Source organism: Pan troglodytes, chromosome 23, assembly GCF_028858775.2.
Source record: "Pan troglodytes isolate AG18354 chromosome 23, NHGRI_mPanTro3-v2.0_pri, whole genome shotgun sequence".
Classification (NCBI taxonomy): domain Eukaryota; kingdom Metazoa; phylum Chordata; class Mammalia; order Primates; family Hominidae; genus Pan; species Pan troglodytes.
Genome location: NC_086016.1, coordinates 42666867 through 42681123, shown reverse-complemented (window position 1 = coordinate 42681123; position 14257 = coordinate 42666867). Strand labels below are relative to the sequence as shown.

Here is a 14257-nt window from a genome sequence, read left to right as displayed (position 1 = left end):
TTGGAGAAGAAGTATTTTCTGGGGAGAAGATAAGGCAGCAGTGGATGAAGCACTGGCCAGGTTTGAGGAGATGACTTGATGGGGCCCCCATGGGAGAAACTAATTGTTAAATGTGGGAAGAGGGAAAGGAGCAAAGAGATGGACCGCAGGGTCTTCACCCGCTTCTTGGACTCTGTCTGCAGCTCACAGTGGCCTCCACAGCTCCCCAAGGTTCTGGCCACATCCCCAGGCTTAAGGAAGAGGAAAAGAAAGTTCCCCTCATGCCTCAGACCCCAGCTCTGCACTTGGTCCACCATCCCCACCAGCGATGTCAGGAAAATGCCTCGCCAGCAACCCAGCGCTCACCTCTGCCTGTGCTTACCCTCATCCACATCGCAAGTGTGTCCCGGTTACCGCGGGATCAGGCTGGGGAGAGATGTGGTGGTGGCAGCTCCCATCGTAATCCCCCACCCTTTAAGCCTCCCTGCCCCACTTCTCCCCTCGACCACCTGTTCTCCCTAACTCATCTCTCCCCTCCGCCTCTCCCCTCTGGAAGGTTTACATTGCTACCCACCCACTTTCATGACTCCACCCACTCTGCTTCCATTTCAGTTGTTTCAGTGTGGGGTTAAGAGCTGAAGGACAGGATGCCCCCTTCCCCAGGAGCTGCTGGGGCTTTCGCTGGGCGTGTGCCTACCCACCCACCCACTGTGAGCTGTTGACTTGGTGATGTGCATTCCCTGGGAGAGGCCGTCTCACTTGTTTCCTCTCTGGGATTCCTCCTTGGAGTGCTGGAAGGTGAGAGGGAGTGAGGAGCAGGCAGGGGCTGGGGCTGATGGACACCCAGGGAAGCCTTCCAGTAGACAAACCCGATGCAGGAAGACCTCCTTTTATCACGTTTGTGGCTAGGAGTTGGGTCTTTTTGGATTTGCCTCAAGGCTTCCCTAAGAATCCTTTTTTCTTTTTCTTTCTTTTTTTTCTTTTTTTTTAAATGGAGTTTTCGCTCTTGTTGCCCAGGCTGGAGGGCAATGGTGCAATCTCGGCTCACTGCAACCTCTGCCTCCTGGGTTCAAGTGGTTCTCCTGTCTCAGCCTCCCAAGTAGCTGGGACTACAAGCACGTGCCACCATGCCTGGCTAATTTTTGTATTTTTAGTACAGATGAGGTTTCACCATGTTGGCCAGGCTGGTCTCGAACTCCTGACCTCAGGTGATCCACCTGCCTTGGCCTCCCAAAGTGCTGGGATTACAGGTGTGAGCCTTCGCGCCTGGCCAGAATCTTCTTTTATTGAGTGTGCGTCTAATATAGATTTCAAGTTACCGGTGGCAGCTGGAGACCCTACTGTTAGTGAGTAAGGAAAATAACCATCAGCTTCTTTACTCCCCAGGTGCTGGGTGGAGGGGAACACAGGCCAGGAAATACTAATGATTGTGATAAAGAGCTCCCCAGGGGCCGGATGTGGCGGCTCAAGCCTGTAATCCCAGCATTCCACGAGGCCAAGGTGGGAGGATTGTTTGGGCCCAGGAGTTTGAGACCAGCCTGGGCAACATGGCAAGATCCTGTCTCTACAAAATATAAAAAATTAGCCAGGCATGATGGTGTGCGCCTGTGGTCCCAGCTACTTGGGAGGCTGAGGTGGGAGGATTGCTTGAATCTGGGAGGTCGAGGCTGCAGTGAGCTGTGATCATGTCACCTGCACTACAGCCTGGGCAACATGGCAAGGCCCTGTGTCAAAAAAAAAAAAAAAAAAAAGCCGGGCACGGTGGCTTATGCCTGCAGTCTCAGCACCTTGGGAGGCCGAGGCAGGCAGATCACGAGGTTAGGAGATCAAGACCATCCTGGCTAACACGGTGAAACCCCGTCTTTACTAAAAATACAAAAAATTAGCCAGGCGTGGTGGCGGATGCCTGCAGTCCCAGCTACTTGGGAGGCTGAGGCAGGAGAATGGTGTGAACCTGGGAGGCGGAGCTTGCAGTGAGCAGAGATCACACCACTGCACTTCAGCCTGGGCAACAGAGCGACACTCTGTCTCAAAAAAAAAAAAAAAAAAGTCCCCAGGACCCAAGGAAGCTGTCCAGAAGTTTTCTGAAGAGGCTCCCTGCTGCAGCTCTGAAGAGGAACAGGCTGTGCTGGTGCCCCTGCTTTCAGGATGCTTGCAGCTTTCTCCCGCTCTCTCAGTAAGGTCTGCTGAGCACTGCACTGACGGCTCCCAGTCCCCTCTCAGTGAAGACGCCAAGAAGCAGCAGCCAAGCAGCAGTCGTGGCTGCCTCCCAGTGGCCCCGGCTGTAATCTTCTGTTCAAGGTGCCCACACCAGATCTCAGCTGTAGGAAGCAGAGAGGCTTCAGCTGCCCTAAGAGCTGGCTCTGCGGCTGGTGACTCAGCGGGGGTGAGGGTTGAGGCGGGGGAGTGGGGGTTGGGACTTGGGGCCTGAGGAGTCATCACTGATGACAACAAAGTCCAGGGGATTTTGTGCAGAAGACAGGAAGCTGAGTCCCAAGAACAAGCCCAGCAGCAGAACTGCAAAATCTAATGAATCCCCAGTAATTCCATTTATGCCACTGAATCCTCCCTGTGGGTTCAGAAAAACAGATCCCTGCATCATGCTTCCTAAAAATGCAGCATGAACCAAGATCTAAATTCCACAACCAAGTGACCCCTCTTTCTCTTTTCTGCTGCCCACCTTCCCCCCCAGCCCACACCCACCCCCAAGTCCACAAGAACATCCAGAGTGATGTGGGTGGAGATTTTCCTTTATTTGATTTTATTTTGGAGAGGAAGGGCTAGAGCAAAAAGATGATGCCAACACACCGGGCACTAGAATGACCCCTGCACATGCAGAACACACGGACACTCAAGCTGGATTAGTGACTGAGCAAATGTGCCCCGTGGAGAGAATGTCACCAGAGCTGCAAAAGCCCCCCACCCCCAGCTTTTATTAGTTTTAAGACCCCCCAACCACACCCACCCCAGGTCTCCTTGTTTTCAGTAAGCAGACCTCCTAGCAAACTGGGCTTTTACTCCTGTGGGCTCAGTGCCACATCCCCTCAAATAAACATGCATCCTCTAGAGCAAAAGGGAAATTGACAGGATGCTGGAACGCCGAGAGATGGGATGCTTTATTTTTCATTATCCACCAGCTTGGGAGAAAGGCCACCTTCCATCACACCAGTGAGAGGTGGGAAAGAGCGATCGGGCCCTTTCCCATCTCTCAGGCCTTGTGCAACATGGCCCTGGCTGCTCACTCCAGTCCTGCCTGACTTTAAACAAACCCAGTCAGTACCCTTCCACCTCTTGCCTTGGGAAGAAGACATTTGAGAGCTCACAGATATAGTGCAACCGGTTATCCAAACCAACATGTTCTCTTGCTCAGCTTCTGTTCTATCCAAAGGTCTCATCCTGCTCCCCCAAGGGGATTTCTGATATCTGAAAACCTCAAACCTGACTCCAGGCCTCCCCAGCAACGTGTGAGCCCCATGGAATGTATTTATTTCATTGCAACAACCCCTCACCACCCGGCCTTCCTGCATTTCCCGAGCGGTCTTGGGTTTTTCTCAGCACCTCTCCCGGTGGCGTGCTGTGGTGTCCTGACTTGGAGGTGTGCAGGGTGGCAGGGGAAGTATCAGGTGCCTTTGCTTTCTGTCCTCTCCTCGTCAGCCGTCTGAGCGTTGCTGACAGCGCGAAGCTGCCCCTGGGCTGCAGGCTTCACCGACAGGACCAAGCGTTTGCGGAACGTCTCACAGAGCACGATGTACACAAAGGGGTTGAGGCAGCTGTTGGCATAGCCCAAGCTGATGGCCGCATTGTATAAGTAGACAAAGGTGAGGGTTGGGCGGCTGATGGACAACTGGGTCAGCTGTAGCACATAGTAGGGTGCCCAGCACACAAAGAAGACCAGACAGATGGCGATGGCTGTGCGGGTCACCCTCTTTGTCCGCAGCCGGATGCTGCGCTGGGAGGCGGGGGCCACTGAGGACGTCATGCGCTGCAGGATCCTCACGTATGCGGCTGTGATGACCACAAAGGGCAGGGCAAAGGCCAGGAAAAACTGGTACAGGGTGAACCAGTAGAGGTCAGTGTCTGGGTTGGGCAGGCGTATGCCGCAGCCCACTGCACCTCCTGGGAAGGGGATGAGTCTGGCATACAGCCACACGGGGGTGATGCTGATGAAGGAGAGGGCCCACAGGAGGCAGATCACCAGGGTGGCCACAGAGGGCTTCCGGAACTTCGTGGAAGAGATGGGGTGGACAGTGGCCAGGTAGCGGTCAATGGCCATGGCGGTCAGGATGTAGGTGCTGGTGAACTGACTATTGGCATCCATGGCCGTGATGAGGGTGCACATGGTCTCCCCAAAGTGCCACACCCCATTGCCCATGAGCTGGTGGATCATGAAGGGCATGCCCAGGAGAAAGAGGAGATCTACTACCGAGAGGTTGATGATGAAGATGTCAGGGACGTTGTTGCACCAGCGCAGCTTGGACTTCTTCACGACCGCGAAGATGACCGTGGAGTTCCCGATGATGCCCAGGAGGCAGATGGTGCCGAACACCGAAGGCATGATGATGTTGATGTAGGAGATGCTCCCCGTGCGAGGAGGTGATCCTGGGGACAGAAGGAGCAAGCGTTGGCTGTTTGACATGGGCTTTGCTCTGAGAACTGACATCCTGCTGGCATGCTCAGCCTCCAGTGACCCACCGTTCATCTGGAATCCTCTCCCACCATTCTCCCTCCCTTCACTGTTGCTAATCTTGTCCCTTTTCCCTTCTCCATGAGTTTCCTGGTGAATCCTACCAGAGTGCCCTGAGCCATCTGTCTTGGAAGGACACAACATGCCTGCCTCCTGCAGGCACCAGAGGCAAGAACCACAGCTGTCTGCAGAGATTACTCTGTGAGCCCCGGGCTTCACCAGGAAACCTTGTCAGCATAGCCAGAAGGACACAAAAGTAAGTGTCTGTGTATGTGTGTGTGTGTGTGTGTGCTTTTCCTATGTGTAGCCCTGAGTGTTTCATTTTGGAGATCTCTGGTTGGAAACTGTGTACTGATTCTTGGGCATCTCTGTGGGTGACTGTCTTGTAGAGGCTTTTGCCGGCTGTGCCCTGGTCAAGCCAGCAGCTCTCCCTACCCCAGGCTTCCTAGCGGGGATTTCCTTGATTGGTATCTTCTGAGCCTGGGCTTCCTGAGTGAAGCAGAGACAGAAACTGTCTGTTGCAGCTCAGCAGCCTGGAAAAATTATCCACATAAGCCTTTCCTCTTTTCCTTCCTTCCTTTCTCCTTCAAAGCTGGAATCCCAGGGCACCGCAGCTCTGGAAATGTCAGGAAGCTTAATTCACCAGAAAAGTTAATCCCCTCATGGCTCCGTGAAGTCTTCCCTTCCCAGGGCCTCTCCCAGGTGGCAGTAAGGATGTCTCAGACCTCATCATCCAAGTGCGAGTAAAAAGCTGAGGCTAACAGTGCAGGAGTGAGCCCCCAGCTGTCTCCCACATACCACCCTCCAGCTTCTCTCGCTTGCTTTTCCAGCCTGGAATTTTTTCTGCCAAGCATCTTTGGAACCCAGCAGCGAGCCTTCCCCTGCTGCCTCGCGGCTGGCCCCCCTTCCTTGCCATTCTGAATATGCCTTCGCCCCCTGCTCTGCTCCTGCCCGTCTGCCCCTGCGGACCTTTGCCCCCTTTTCTCCTGCCCCTCTGAGCAAAGCAGACCACAGATCTTGTCCCCAAGAACTGTGATAAAGTTTCCCAAGCAGTTTGGCTCAGGGGTGAAACCTTCCCATTTTCCACCCACAGCCCAGAGGATGGAGGGCTCCCAGTCAACTCACCTGCCGAAGTGAGGTTATCGGGGCCATCAGAGGTGTTGCTGGCGTTGGGACCAGTGGGCAGCAGCGAGGCTTCCAGGTCCATCCAGCCAGTGCCGGTCGCCTGCTCCCACAACCGAGCTGAGCTCCCCTCCACCCACGCAGGCTGCGGCAGCCTCCAGCGCCTGCCACCTTGTCCCGGAGCGCAAGCCCCGCAGTCGGGAAGGGGGTCTTCCTCGGTAGCCTGGCAGCCGCTGCCGCCTCCAAGCCCAACTGCCCTCCCCACTCCCTTCTTCATGGCTCCCACTGACATCACCTAGACACATTAACATTCGGAGGCAGATGCACATTAACCTCTTCAGTCCCAGGCTGTGGCTGGCTTCCACTTCTGAATGCCTGCAGAGCCCCAGGGCCCTGGGGAAGCTGGGAGGGACTGGACACAGGCAGCCCCATCAGGAAAGGGATCTCCTTCCCACTGACACTTGGGATTGTCTCGTGCGCTTACAGGGGCTGCTGCTTGCCTTGCGTGAGGATCGAGGTCTCTGCAAAGGCAAACGGACAAAGCACACAGGCTGCCTCCCTTTGGAGGAGAGAGCAGCTTGGCTTAGCCCCTATTCCAGGTATGGGTGGCTGGGCCACATGGCAGAGTCCAGGGGAAACTGTGCACACAGCTTGGGAATCAAAGGCTTGGACTGCAGCAGGGCTGCCCCCCATGCACACTCAGGGCACCCTCGGCCCCTTCCCTGTGCCCTGACGGCTTCCAACTATCTCGCTGGCTATGCTGCCAGCATCCTGCAGAAGCTGAGTCGTCGGCTGCTGAACCCTTGCCTGGCACTCAGAGGTGACACAGGTCACTCCATGCTGGCAATAGCCAGGACCTCGGGGACTGGAAGGAGACAAACTCCTCTCTGCATGGGATCTGCCTGGACCAAGCTCACAGAGGTGTTATTTTTCTAAACGCTCTGAGGCCCCTGAGGTTTGGCCTGGGACTCTTTGAGACAAATATCTGAGCATGATCCCCCAAAGAGATCATCCCAGAGGAACAGCTGCAGAGGCAAAGGCGTTAAGGGAATTTTCCATGGAGGCATCCTGCTGCCAGCCTCTGGGGCCCTCACAGACAGGAGCTGCCACTGCACCCACTGCCGGACTCAGGAGCCAGGGGTCGAGGTTCACGGATGGATCCCTACATGTGTCCTCTGTCTTGTTTACTTATTGGGTTCATCCAGCAAACATTTATTGAGTACTTACTACCTGCCAAGCACTGTTCTAGGTTTTGCAGTAAAAAAAAAAAAAGAAAAAAAAGGGGGGGGTGGGTGGGGGATAAAGTCCCTGTCCTCATGAAGATTGCATTCAAGTTGGGGGGAGACAGAAAACCCCTCAAAAGACAATTCATGGTATTGGCAATTACTATGAAAAACTTAAAGCAGGGTGAGCTGGCCCCTGAATACCAGCAGAGGTGGAGGTTGCTATTTTATATAGGATTGATCATCGAGGAAGACCTCACTGAGAAGCGCTTCCAGAAAAGTCCTGAAGGAAGTGAGGAACCATGCTTAGAAATATTCTGGAGGACCAGCATTCCTGGCTGTGGAAATCGCCAATGCAAAGGCCGTGCGGCAGGAAGTGTGCAGGGTGATTCTGAAGAACGGGGTTGGGCCAGGTGCAGTGGCTCATGCCTGTGATCCCAGCACTTTGCGAAGCCAAGGTGGGTGGATTGCTTGAGCTCAGGAGTTCAAGACCAGCCTGGACAACATGGTGAAACCCCGTCTCTACAAAAATACAAAAATTAGCCGGACATGTTGGCAGCTGCCTGTAATTCCAGCTACTTAAGCAGCTGAAGCAGGAGAATCGCTTGAATCCAGGAGGCAGAAATTGAAGTGAGCTGAGATTGGGCCACTGCACTCCAGCCTGGGCGACACAGAAAGACCCTGTCTCAGAAAAAAGAAAAAATATGGCCGGGCGCAGTGGCTCACGCCTGTAATACCAGCACTTTGGGAGGCCGAGGCTGGCAGATCACGAAGTCAGGAGATCGAGACCATCCTGGCTAACATGGTGAAACCCTATCTCTATTAAAAAATACAAAAAATTAACCGGGCATGGTGGCGGGTGCCTGTAGTCCCAGCTACTCGGGAGGCTGAGGCAGGAGAATGGCATGAACCCGGGAGGCGGAGCTTGCAGTGAGCCAAGACCACGCCACTGCACTCCAGCCTGGGTGACAGAGCGAGACTACGTCTCAAAAAAAAAAAAAAAAGAAAGAAAAAATATATACTCCACATAAAGATAACTTATGATATTGGCAATTGCTGTAAAAAACTTAAAGCAGGGTGAGAGGGCCCAGGAATACCAAGAGAGGTGGAGGTTACCATTTTATAGAGGATTGATCATCAAGGAAGGCCTCTCTGAGAAAAGTCCTGAAGGAAGTGAGGAAGCATGCTTAGAAATATTCTGGAGTGGCCGGGCGCAGTGGCTCACGCCTGAAATGCCAGCACTTTGGGAGGCCGAGGCAGGTGGATCATGATGTCAAGAGATCGAGACAATCCTGGCCAACAAGGTGAAACCCCGTCTCTATTAAAAATATAAAAATTAGCTGGGCGTGGTGGCGGGCGCCTGTAGTCCCAGCTACTTGGGAGGCTGAGGCAGGAGAATCGCTTGAACCCGGGAGGTGGAAATTGCAGTGAGCCGAGATCATGCCATTGCACTCCAGCCTGGGTGACAGAGTGAGACGCCGTCTCAAAAAAAAAAAAAAAAAAAGAAGAAATATTCTGGAGGACCAGCATTCCCTGCCATGGAAATTGTCAGTGCAGAGCCCCTGTGGCAGGAGTGTGCTGGGTGACTCTGGAGAGCACTGTGGCTATAGTAGAGATTAGCAGGAGCTGTCAACAGAGAGGAAGGAGCAGGAAGGGCAGATTCTGCCAGGCCTTGCCAGCCAGTATAAGCACGTTGGCTTTGCCTTTAGGGGAAATGGGAGTCACCAGGGGGTTTTCAGCTGAGAAAAGACATGATCAGACATGTTTTGAAAGGATCAGTCTTGGCCGGGCACAGTGGCTCACGCCTGTAATCCCAACATTTTGGGAGGCTGAGGCGGGTGGATTGACTGAGGTCAGGAGTTTGAGACCAGCCTGGCCAACATGGTGAAACCCTGTGTCTACTAAATGTACAAAAATTAGCCAGGTGTGGTGGCAAGCGCCTGTAATCCCAGCTACTTGGGAGGCTGAAGCATGAGAATCGCTTGAACCCAGGAGGTGGAGATTGCAGTGAGCTGAGATCACGCCACTGCACTCCAGCCTGGGCGACAGAACGAGACTCTGTCTCAAAAAAAAAGAAGCTCTTTGTGGCAGGGGAAGCTCTTTGCAGTAGAGGAAGGCCTCACTGAGAAGCACTTCCAGAAAAGTCCTTAAGGAAGTGAGGAAGCATGTTTGGTGGGAGGTGATTGGACCATGGGAACAGATTTCCCCCTTCCTGTTTTTGTGATAATGAGTGAGTGCTCATGAGATCTTGTTGTTTAAAAGTGTGTAGCTGGCCAGGTGTGGTGACTCATGCCTCTAATCCCAGCACTTTGGGAGGCCAAGGCAGGCGGATCACCTGAGGTCAGGAGTTTGAAACCAGCCTGGCTGGCATGGTGAAACCCTGCCTCTACTAAGCATACAAAAATTAGCCGGGCATGGTGGCACGTGCCTGTAGTCCCAGCTACTCAGGAGGCTGAGGCAGGAGAATTGCTTGAACCCGGGAGGTGAGGGTTGCAGTGAGCTGAGATTTTGCCATTACCCTCCAGCCTGGGCAACAATAGCGAAAATCCATCTTAAAAAAAAAAAAGTTCTAGAAATGGACAGTGATAATGGCTGCACAACATTGTGAACGTACTTAATGCCACTAAATTGGACACTTAAAAGTGGTTAAAATGGTAAATTTTATGTTACGTATATCCTACCACAATATATAAAGTGAAGAGGCAAATTTTATGTGTATTTTACTATGCACAAAAAATCCCAAAACTCTGCAATGGCCATCCCAGCATCCCCACCTTATTATTGTAAACCATTTCATGGAGCTATCCCAGAAGCATGTTAGGACTGGCTCCAGCTACATCCTGCGTTGCAGGAGAGTTCTCCCCTGTCAATAAACTATCTCCTTTCTTTTTTAATTAATTAATTTATGTATGTATTTTTTCATTTGAGACAGAGTCTTGCTCTGTCGCCCAGGCTGGAGTGCAGTGGTATGATCTCAGCTCACTGCAACCTCTGCCTCCTGGTTCAAGTGATTCTCTGGCTTCAGCCTCCAGAGTAGCTGGGATTACAAGCATGTGCCACCATGCCCGGCTAATTTTAGTAGAGATGGAGTCTCACTATGTTGCCCAGGCTGGTCTTAAACTCCTGGCCTCCAGTGATCCACCAGCCTCAGCCTCCCAAAATACTGGGATTACAGGCGTGAGCCACCACACCTGGCCTACTCATTTTATTTGAGACAGGGGCTCACTCTGTCACCCAGGCTGGGGTGCAGTGGTGAGATTTCAGCTCACTGCAACTTCTGACTCCCCGGTTCAAGTGATCCTCCTACCTCAGCCTCCTGAGTAGCTGGTACTATAGGCACAAGCCACAACGCCCAACTAATTTTGGTTTTTAAAATTTTTTGTAGAGACAAGGTGTTGCTATGTTGCCCAAGCTGGTCTTGAACTCCTGAGCTCAAGGGATCCTACTGCCTCGGCCTCTCGAGGTGCTGGGATTATAAGCATAAGCCACCACGCCTGGCCAAAACTCTCTCCTTTCAACCTTATATTTGCATCATCTAGCACCCTCAAGATCCACTTCTGGCCAGATGGGGTGGCTCTCACCTGTAACCCAGCACTGTGGGAGGTAGAGGTGAGAGAATCGCTTGAGCCTAGGAGTTCAAGACCAGCCTGGGCAACACAGCGAGGCCCTCTCTACAAAAAATTAAAAATTAGCCAGGCATGGTGACATGCGACTATAGTCCCAGCTACTTGGGAGTCTGAGGCAGGAGGATTGCTTGAGCCCAGGAGATTGAGGCTGTAGAGAGAAGTGTTTGCACAATGGCACTTCAGCATAGGTGACAAAGCAAGACCCTCTCTCAAAAAAAAAAAAGATCCACTCCCACACATAGTCCCTTTATTTCTCCCAGTCCTTATTAGCTGGTCCTGGTCCTCATGGGTGAAGTATTTTCTCCAAAAGCAGAAGCTGTATTTCCCATCCCAAGCTATAACACTGAGACCTGCCCCAGTTGTTGAGTCTGAAGCAATGACAGGCTCTCTGCTCCTCCTGTTCGACTGACAGCTGCATCTTCTCATGCAGCGCCAATTGCGTCCCTGAGGCACCAAGGGAAAAGCGAAGGCTGGAGTAAACAGATTTGGACATATTGGGTGCCTGGTCACCAGGGCTGCTTTTAACTCTAGCACAATGGATATTGTTGCCATCAATGACCCCTTCATTGACCTCAGCTAAATGGTCTACATGTTCGAGTATGATTCCACCCATGGCAAGTTCCACAGCACCATCAGGCTGAAAACGCGAAGCTTGTCACCAATGGAAATCCCATCACCATCTTCCAGGAATGAGATCCCACCAAAATCAAAGGAGGTGATGCTGGTGCTGATTATGTTATGGAGCCCACCAGTGTCTTCACTACCATGGAGAAGGCTGGGACTTACTTAGATGGGGGAGCCAAAAGAGTCACCATCTCTGCCCCTTCTGATGCCCCCATGTTTGTGATGGGTGTGAATCATGAGAAGTATGGAGACAGCCTCAAGATTATCAGCAATGCCTCCTGCACCACCAGTTGCTTAACCCCCCTGGCCAAGGTCATCCATGACAACTTTGGCACCATGGAAGGACTCATGACCACAGTTCATGCCTTCAGTGCCACCCAGAAGACTACTGATGGTACCTCTGGGAAATTGTAGTGTGATGGCTGCAGGGCTCTCTAGAACATCATTCCTGCCAAGCCTGTGGGCAAAGTCATCCCCGAGCTGAATGGGAAGCTCACTGGCATGGCCTTCCATGTCCCCACCACCAACATGTTGGTCATGGACCTGACCTGCCATCTGGAGAAACCTGCCAAATACAGTGACATCAAGAGGATGGTGAAGCAGGCATTGAGGGAGATCCTCAAGGGCATCCTGGGCTGTACTGAGCACAAGGTCGTCTCCTCTGACTTTGACAGTGACACCCATTCTTCCACCTTCAATGCTGGGGCTGGCATTGCCCTCGACAATGACTTTGTCAAGCTCATTTCCTGGTATGACAGGGTGGTGAACCTCATGGTCCACATGGCCTCCAAGGAGTAAGAGCCCCAGGCCACCAATCCCAGTGAGAGCACAAGAGGAAGAGAGGGGCCCTCAGCTGCTGGGGAGCCCTGCTGCGCTCAGCCCCCACCACACTGAGCATCTCCCCTCGACACAGTTTCCATGTCAGACCCCTGAATAGGGTGGGGCCTATGGAGACCCACCTTGTCATGTACCATTAATGAAGTCCCCTGTACTTTGCCAAAAAAAAAAAAAAAAAAAAAAGTCCCTTGTACTTCCGAGTGTTAAAGAGTCAGGAGAAGTAACAATGAGAGGAAATGAGGAGCATATCTGAGGAAAAACATCCTCTTGCAAGTCAGTTGAATCCTAGCATGACTTCCAGACAAGGGCAGGCTGCTCTCCTCTAGCAAGGGAGAGAGGGTTACTTTTGCTGGCCTGGAATGTTCAGGGGGTTCAGAGAAATCTGGGGGTTCAGTGTTCTCAAGTACACCCAGATGTCCCCTGCTAGGCATCAGGGTTCCAATCCTTTCCTATCAGGGACTTGACTTTGGCTTTGGTGATGTGTTAGGGCTGCCCATATTCCATCTTTCTTGCACCTCTGCAACTCTTACAATTAGAATCTGGGTCTTATTCTCAGCAATGTCTGCCTTATTGCTGCAGAAGATGAGGGTCTCATTGTTGCTTTGGAGGCCTTCTGGCTTTTGTTGTATGCCCTGAATTGATAGCTTGTTATGTGACTCTGCCATTTTTTTTTTCTTATCTCTTTTTGAGACAGAGTCTCCCTCTGTCACCCAGGCTGGAGTGCAATGGCCCGATCTCAGCTCACTGCAACCTCCACCTCCCAGGCTCGAGTGATTTTTGTGCCTCAGCCTCCTGAGTAGCTGGGATTACAGGCACCTGCCAGATATCCAGCTAATTTTTGTATTTTAGTAGAGATGGGGTTTCACCATGTTGGCTAGGCTGGTCTTGAATTCCTGGTTCTGCCAGGATCTGCCCACCTTGGCCTCCCAAAGTACTGGGATTACAGGTGTGAGCCACTGCACACAGAGTCTGCCATTTTTTTCTTCCAGTCTTCCAAAGCAGTTAACAAAAACCAGCTAACTCCATAGTCCTTATAATTACCGCAGCTCCCACACTGTTCACATCTAGAGCTACTGCATAGTTCAATGTTTCCTCTTCCACTTATGCTTCATTTCAACCAACCACAGGTAAGAGTGTCAATATGATGCTACTGCACACCAGGCCAGGGTTGTTAAGCCCCCTATTTACCACCAGCAATGGAATCCTTGTTGGCTTCTCACTGGTAATTGATATATTCCAGAAACTCAATTGGATGGAGTTGTGGGGGAGGTCCCCTTCTTTCTACTGTCACTCCTGGTACCAATTGTCTTAATTTGGTTTTCTCTAAAAGCAGAGCTTGAAACAAGGACTTGTGTGCAGTAGTTTATTTTAGATGTGATTTTAAGGAGCAGGTGTCAGGGAACAGAGTGAGTCAGGGAAGAAGGAAAAGCCAGGATAAGGGTACATTGCCAAGTTTGCTGCTGTGGGCAATGGGGGCTCAATTTGTCCAGGCCCTCCCGGGAAGTTTAAGAATGTCTACCAGCCGGGCACGGTGGCTCACGCCTGTAATCCTAGCATTTTGGGAGGCCGAGGCGGGTGGATTGCCTGAGCTCAGGAGTTCGAGACCAGCCTAGGCAACACAGTGAAACCTGTGTCTACTAAAACACAAAAAATTTGCCAGGCGTGGCAGCGCGCGTCTGTAGTCCCAGCTACTCGGGAGGCTGAGGCAGAAGAATTGCTAGAACACGGGAGGCGGAGGTTGCAGTGAGCCGAGATCGCACCACTGCACTACAGCCTGAGCGACAGAGTGAGACTCTATCTCTAAAAAAAAAAAAAAAGAAAATCTGGGACCTCCTCCCTCTTTCTCAGGTAGCTGAGGCATGAGAACCACCTCTAGGAGGCAGAGGTTGCAGTGAGCCAAAAAGGTGCCACTGCACTACGGCCTGGCAACACAGCAAGATTCTGTCTCAACAACAACAAAAAAGTTCCGTTTTAGGCCAGATGCGGTGGCTCACGCCTGTAATCCCAGCAATTTGGGAGGCCAAGGCAGGTCAATCACGAGGTTAGGAGATTGAGATCATCCTGGCTAACACGGTGAAACCTCGTCTCTACTAAAAAAAAAAATACAAAAAATTAGCCGGGTGGTGACGGGCGCCTGTAGTCCCAGCTACTCGGGAGGCTGA

At 52.1% G+C, this 14257-nt stretch overlaps 1 protein-coding gene and 1 pseudogene across 1 annotated transcript; one reads left to right on the top strand and one right to left on the bottom strand.

Moving 5' to 3' along the window:
- Positions 1–3362: 3362 nt before the first annotated feature.
- Positions 3363–6146, bottom strand: MCHR1 (melanin concentrating hormone receptor 1). The gene is given in 2 exon segments (NM_001012438.1): positions 3363–4578; positions 5789–6146. Coding segments are annotated over 2 exon segments (1269 nt in total). The 5' UTR covers positions 6078–6146; the 3' UTR covers positions 3363–3598.
- Positions 6147–6403: 257 nt separating this feature from the next.
- Positions 6404–12267, top strand: LOC470219 (glyceraldehyde-3-phosphate dehydrogenase-like; annotated as a pseudogene).
- Positions 12268–14257: the final 1990 nt, after the last annotated feature.